This window comes from Monodon monoceros, unplaced genomic scaffold (assembly GCF_005190385.1).
Source record: "Monodon monoceros isolate NGI ecotype Baffin Bay Population unplaced genomic scaffold, NGI_Narwhal_1 Super_Scaffold_21, whole genome shotgun sequence".
NCBI lineage: Eukaryota > Metazoa > Chordata > Mammalia > Artiodactyla > Monodontidae > Monodon > Monodon monoceros.
In genome coordinates this window covers 42,750,689-42,758,043 of record NW_021703778.1, presented here as the reverse complement: position 1 = coordinate 42,758,043, position 7,355 = coordinate 42,750,689, and the positions used below count along the sequence as shown (strand labels likewise).

At 43.3% G+C, this 7,355-nt stretch overlaps 1 protein-coding gene across 3 annotated transcripts in view; it reads right to left on the bottom strand.

The window, feature by feature from the left end:
• Window positions 1-7,355, bottom strand: part of SLCO3A1 (solute carrier organic anion transporter family member 3A1) — a 316,836-nt gene that overhangs the window by 18,474 nt on the left and 291,007 nt on the right. For all 3 annotated transcript variants that reach the window (XM_029237384.1, XM_029237383.1, XM_029237386.1), the window contains 2 exons: window positions 6,347-6,522; window positions 1,671-1,735 (listed from right to left, as the gene is read on the bottom strand). In XM_029237384.1, the coding sequence (XP_029093217.1) occupies window positions 1,671-1,735; window positions 6,347-6,522 (241 nt within the window). The remainder of the gene's footprint in view (window positions 1-1,670; window positions 1,736-6,346; window positions 6,523-7,355) is intronic.

Sequence of the window (7,355 nt, the reverse complement as noted above, 5' to 3'; positions counted from 1 at the left end):
TTCTATCCTCCCAATGATAAGAGAAAAAAAATCAGCATAATTGGTACCCTGTGTAGTTAGAGAGCTCTAAAAGCCACTACAACTTCCAGGAAGGCCTAAATGTTTTAGTCTGAATTACTGCTGAACTTGTTTGAACTAGGTATTATTATACCTAGAACATTTCTATTTCCCATGAACCAGAAATAAGACAAAGATGCCATTTAAGTTTCTCCATATGTACCAACAGATGTGGATTGATAGTGATTGAGAAGATTCTGAGGTCTTGTCCTGGGCATGGCAAAAGTGATCACAGCAATTGATTGAAAGTTATTTGCTATAGACAGAGATAGGGCATGTGTCATGTATTTGCCATTCCCCAGGGAAAACCTTACCTTATTAATGGATTTAAGGGTGAATAATTTTCTTTCACTTATCAATTATATAGGAAGTAATCTCATTATGCAAGTAATAAAATCTATATTCATTCAAATTTTAAAAACAAATTTAGAAAATATCATTTATAGCCTCACTATTCAATGATAATTAGCTGATACCATTTTCACATCTAGCTTTCCAGTATTTTTCCATATTTATATATACTTTAAAAACATCTGCAAATATATTATAGACCTCTTTTTCCCCCTCCACATATCATGTGCCTTTTCCAAGTCTATGAATATTCTTCTTTCCAGAACTTTAAAGGGGAACATAAATCCTACTGGAATTAGAGCTCATAATGGATTTAACTAACTAATTCCCTGCTCTTGGGTATTTAGGCTGTTGCCAATTTTTAACTTTTATAGACATTTTTATAAACATTTCTGTAGTTAATTCTTTATGCTCATCCAGATTATATACTATTTGGAATGAGAAACTTTATTTTTACTCTGAAGATATAGGCCATGGTTACTTCCCTTTCCACATCTATTTACCATTTAATGTCCATTAAAGAAGACCACAGCTTTATTATCCAAGAAAAAAAGTTGTCCTATCTTGATCTTGGCCTTGACAAAGGGAGTTCATAAAGCAACAGTGTGGTCTAGAGGGAGAAGGGTTACCTTGTTGGCCTTTCCAGCTTCTCCCCAGCCAGTCCCAGCACCCTGGAAGAACCATGGGCTATTCCCATCCTGTTTTCCCATCTTAAACATTGGGGCGTTAGACTTAATTCCTTCTATCCATACCAAACCTTGGAATGTAGGGTCTATAGCATGAAGGTCATATTTGCCCCATCCAGGAAACCCAAGGTAAATAAACTAAATCAGTTTGGAAAAATTTAAAGGGTGCAAAGTTTCCATCTGCGAAGCATTGTGAGAATACCTCTCTCCTCGAGCTGGAAGCCCCATAAGTGAAGCATTTCACAAGCTGCTCATGGGTTGCTTAATGAGGGTTCCAAATGACACCATCAAATTTCTTTCCCTTTGGTGCCATCGCTTTTCCTCCTTATGCCAATAAGAATTAAGGGTGGTACAAAGGCATAGTTGATATCAACAAAAACTCTGCAATATCCAGGGAGTGTGTGAGTTTAGGTCTAAACCCTGAGCAAAATTAACAGACTTGATGTTTCCCTTGTTTACCAAAAAACCTCATAGGAAAAATGACAAACTCAAGAAAGGGGATGATTCCACTGATGTGTACTCACCTGGTTATAAGCATCCAATTCATTATTGAGGAAACAAAGAGATAATACGTACCCAACAAACGGAGGAGGAGAAAAAGAACTCCCAGGGCGTAGGATTTGAGTTCAGGGCTGACTGTCCTACATGCAAAGAAGAGAAGAGGAAAAAAGAAAAGATGCTTATCACTCCACTTTAATTAACAGACCCCAGAGTCATCCGCGGCTGTCCGTCAGAGTCCTTCTGTAGAAAATTATTAATGGTTTTGTGCTTTTGTTTTTCTTTTTCACTTTCCCTGCCTAAACTCTGAAAAATCCCTGCAAGTGCAGTGACATAAGTTTAGGAATTTAACAGTGTTTTTTATTAACTAAAACTAATCTTGTTATTTGAAGGATGGAATGCAAATTTGGTCCACAAGGTCTTTCATCTTCCCTGGTCAGCTTCTGAAAGAACTCCCTAAGAGCAGCGCTGAGCTCACTTACCCGGGTATGGTCCACGGAGCTCTGAACACATTAGGTGCTCAATAAATGTCAGTTTGAACACATTCATTCAACATTTTCAGAAATAAGGGTCCCCTACTTGCTACCTGATATTACACATTCATCTGTCCATCCACCCAAACCAGGGTGAAGTGGGGGAGCATCACCACACATGCATTTTCTATCCTCCCAATGATAAGAGAAAAAAAATCAGCATAATTGGTACTCTGTGCAGTTAAAGGCACTTCACTTCTGCTGGGACAGGGAAACATCTTACACTGGTGGGTATATGTATCTGGGGAAAATACTGACAGGAAAGACAGTTCCCCTTATGCTATACAAACAGGCAAGAACCATAAACACCTCTGTCATTCTAGCACCATTTTGTGAAATCAACCAGACTAGCATGGGTCGATTCCCTAGATGGACCACTTGTGAAATAATCCATTCATCTATATCCAGTTTCGGTACCTTTTAAATGGAAAGGTACCTTCATATATAGTTGCATCACTTTGTTTTGAACCGACTCAATGTTCTGGGCTTTGGTTTACCCACAACAGTCCCTGAGCATGATCTTTTCACACATTTTCTAGCACAGTCTCAGAGGGTACACTTTCTGGGATAAGAGTGACAGTAGAGGGGGTTTGGAAATGGTGACCGATTCCAGATAGAGAGGCCCTCACAGCTGGTCATAGATCGCCTGCGTTATGCCTCTTACTCTTGAAACTAGTATTTACTCAATGCTTGTCTTTCCTTGAGGCCAAGGACTGTTTGCATCTCGTTCATCATCAGTGTGGTGTGTGACACATAGCACACGCTGAGTGGATGTATAAGTGGATAGGTGGGTGGGCACATGTCTCCCACTGAGGCCCGGGCAGCCCTGTCTCTGGTGTGCTGGTAGAGGGGGAGGCATCTGACTGACCACATGCGCTCCAGGTCATCCTGAACACCACCAGCAGAGAAACCTCCTCTTGTCCCGTCCCCATTAGGAGTCTCTAGGGAAGACGGGGAGGTAAGTGCACTACTCTTCCCCCTGGAAGGACCAGGCTAGACCTAGAGACAGTCCTGTGTGGCTGAGCCTCAGGAAACACCAGGAGCATTTCAGTGTGGCCGAAAGGCCAGGAAGACTCATGTGGTGCAGGAAGGACCTAGGCAAGCAATTCTGCAGAAAATAAGCATTAGAAATAAAGTTACCAATGGGACATCTAAATCCGGTGGGTTACCTAGTACACAAGACGTATAACCCATCTCTGGACTTGGTAGCTAGAATACTATTCTTAACCGACCCCAGGGGTCATTCCTCCAATCATCCAGTGGCAAGCATCCAATGACCTACCACCTGGTTTGAGCATCAGATGGGCATGCCTTTGGCTTCTTGGTATATAAGGCCAAAAGACACTGTCACGCCAAAAAGGACATGGATGTTGTTTCCACAATCTTTGCCCTATTTCTGAGATTTTTCAGAGAAAACTAAAAATGTGTTATTCTTGGGGACATACACGTTCCTTTTCAATTGCAAAGAGTCCAGTATAAGTAAGCAGTCCCAGGGCGGCAGGTCAAGACTTTCCATTGAATGACAGGGAAACCACTCTCTGGCTGATCAAGCCAGATTCCTGTACAACATCAAAGATGAGATCAGTGTTTCTGGACAGAAACATGGTCAGTTCTCTTTCGAATGCGCACGGAACAAAATCCAAGCTCTCTGGAGTTAATACTGGCGCACATTCACTTGAGGGTACTGACTTGAAAGACACAAAGATAAAGGCAAATTCTCCTTATCAAGAAAACATGCTGGCATAATGAGCCAGAGTACTTATCACTTGAAGTTTGATTTCCTTTTAGCTATCATGTCACTAGGAATAAAGTGAACAAGATGCTAAGATCTGCCTTCATATCCTGTTGGGAAACTGGCTCCCACAGGAGCAATAATCCTTCTCGGCTTTAGTTACGGAGAAATGGAGGGTTTGGGTCAACATTACTGAAAGCGTCAGGCCAGGCCAGGGAGAGGGCCTTAGCTCCACAACTTACTAGCTACGTGACCTTGAGGATCCTGCTTAATCACTCTCTGAGCCTCTGGCGTCTCCCCATCTGAGTGCTAATAAAGACGCAAACACAGGAAGTTAAAACAAGAGCCCGGTGCGGGCACCTAAGTGACTGCTAGTTGGTATCCTCCCCTGCGGATGTCCTGAGCACTGTTGTTGGCAAGTATGTTTCTGTCTGGAGTAAGAGTGGGAATGGGTCTATTGCTCTGGCACGTGACGAGGGCTGGTGCTCATCTGGGCTGTGGCTCAGACTGTTTGTGCCCTTGTAACCTCCCTAGAACATCTGTGATGGCAAATTGGAGTGGATGGTGATGGAGGATGGTTTACCCTGGACCCCTCAAAAGGCAAGTGGGCACATACCTCCAAGCTATGAGGTAGACAAGGCCCAGCCTGGGTCATCCAGGCCATCTGTTGCTGGTGCATCGAAAAGGAATCAAAGATTTCCTGAAAATCTCCTAGAGCTATCTATCAAGCTGAGATTTGGAAGTGATTAAGATTTCAAATGACTTTCTGTGTTTGGTCTGCCAGCTACAACTACTGAGCTGGGTTTTTGCAGAGGAGTCAAGGGGAGAGAAAAAAGGGGACCAGTCATTGCTAATGCCTGTAAAGGTCATTTTTCCTGCTTCTTGGTGCCTTTTGTGTGTGAATGGCACAATATAACTTCAAAGGAATTTCTAATAACAAAAAGTAATGCAGCCACCCTAAACCCATACCTGAGATCTGATGGGTTTTGTCCATGTGCATATTATATATAATCATCTTCCATATATAATTGCAATAGTTCACTTCATAAACACTTTTCACATTTTTAAGAATTTTCATTATTCCACCGAGCTGTGGTACCATAATTTAACTCACTATTCCAATTCAGATTTTTCTGCTATTATAGTTAACATTGTAATAAAAATCTGTCTCCACTGAACTATTCTTCTTGTAGAGAAGTATTTTCTTAAGACAAGTAGCAATAGGTAGGGTTACCACATAAAAAATATGAACATTTTTATGGCTGTTGACTTACATTTGCCATACTGCTTTTTGAAAGAAGTGATACGCTTCTCAAAGCCACCAGCAATATGTGATTTTACCCGTTTTGCTACAGCCTTGCTTACAGCGCTGGGTGTGAATTTTTTTAATTTATTTTTCAAATTTAATAAGTATAAAATGGTAATTTGCTATTGCACCCTTAATGCTTCTGCACATGAAAAGCGCTTTACTAATGACTTTCTAACATAAGTACTTTGTGTAAATTCTTTTCCTCGTGAATTCATAACCAAGATCAGGAAGCGTGGTAGGCACAGTGAGAAAAAGAGATAGGCCAGATAAAGCAGCTGGTGACGTACATATTTGTACAGGCTGCATCCAAGCATTTCATTCCTACTTTTATCCCTAGCCCTTGGGATTGAACTGGTTTGTTTAGATAACTCCATCCTGGTGAGATGGATCTGTGTTTGCTGCCACTTCTTCTGGTTCAGATGGATGCCAGAGCATGGAGCATTCTGCTTCTAGGTTCCTCAAACAGTCTAGATAACTTTGTAATTGTGTAAGTTACTCAGAATATTACTCAGTAATTCACCTTTGAGGCACCTCATCTGCCCCCAGGACAGGTCCTGAGAGATGGGGAAACAGAATTACGGGGGGCTCTCTCCAACCATCCACTTATACAAAAGCAGTCACTGCTTGCCTTCCATTAGCCACTCAGCCCTGCACCACACTTTGTCAATGACCCCTCACATCTTCACGGCATTTGCACATACATGGTCTCGGCAGGACCCACACCACGGCAGGAGGCAGGCAGGACCCATGACATCACCTCTAGTTCCAGATTCAGAAACAAGTCTGAGGGAAAATGGGCCCAAGGTCATACAGCTAATCAGTGCCCGGACAGGAGCCAGACACAGGGACTTGGCTAGTCCAATGTCATTTTCATTTTACTCCAACAATGTGGCTCTTTGCAAATATCAATAAGGGACCACGGTCCCTTTCCAAATCACCTGTAGCGTCTATTCTTGGGATGACATGAAAGTGTAGTGTTCTCTCTTGGGCCGTGCTTTCTACTTTTGGTGTGAGGTCTCTATCAAACGTAACCGATTCCTACCAGCCTAGGGAAGCTGGCTTGTAAGACTCATATAGTCCCCGGAGTTCTGATTTCCAGGAGAACTGCAGACACACAGCAGGTGGGGAGGGGGAGACGGGAGGCTGGCTCTCGGGTCCGGGTTCCAGGGGCTAAGCTTACCTGATAAGGATAATGACTGAGGGAGTCTGAGCCATTGCCCCAATCATGCTGCAGACACACATCACACACAGGAAGGTGAGGAAGGCCTCTTGGCAGCCAGGACTGGGGCATTTTCCAGGGACCACAGTCGCATTCTCAGGCGGGACGGTCGTGAGGCACGCACAGCTGGTGAGATTCTGAAAGGGAAGCATTCAGCCCTTTTAACTGGGGGTATCTCCAGTTTCCCAATCCAAAGCCATCCAGCAGCTGGAACTGTCATAGCCTTATTATACATTCTGCAGCATTTCATTAATTAGGCCTGAATAAACGAGTTAGATTTTTTTAAAGAGGCTGCAAAACACATGTAAATAAAGGAATATTTATGGGGAGGAGAGCTGATTTCCCCGTCTCCTGTGTATTTCATATCTATGCTCAAGAATCCCTCAATAAGCCGAAATGCAAACAAACGTGTCCCCCCCACCAATACAATTAGAGAGGAAATTGTGCTTCCATAATGTGATAAAACATTGCCAAATTAACGATGTAAGCACTTGCCAATTTGTCCTCTCTTTTATGGGGTTATAATAACACTGAAGTATATTAAAAGAAGTAAATCAGGTAACCCGCATATGGTTGCTGGTTCAGGGCCCAAGGTGGCACTTGGAACAAAGGATGTGCACCGTCATGCGTGAAGTTGCTGAGCTCGTCGGGCTGTGAGAGGCGCCAGCTAATGGGAAAGTTCTCGAGTGGCTGAGAAAGCAAAGAGGGTGCAGAGATGCCAGAGAGTTTAGAGCGGATCGTGGGAAGAGAGCTGGAGCCCAGCGAGATACATTTATTAATATATGATCAGAGAGGAGAAAGACAAGCGGCTGCATTCCGTTTGATCTTCGGGGGGGATTCTTGCCCAGCCAGCCCTGCTCCCCAGCACAGTCCTGGCTCACGCTTGAGGAATTTCTGATGGCAAAGGGAAGAGCGGGGACTCGGAGAGGCAGTGCCGTGCCGAGCCAGCAGCCGAGCCAATTAAAGTTCG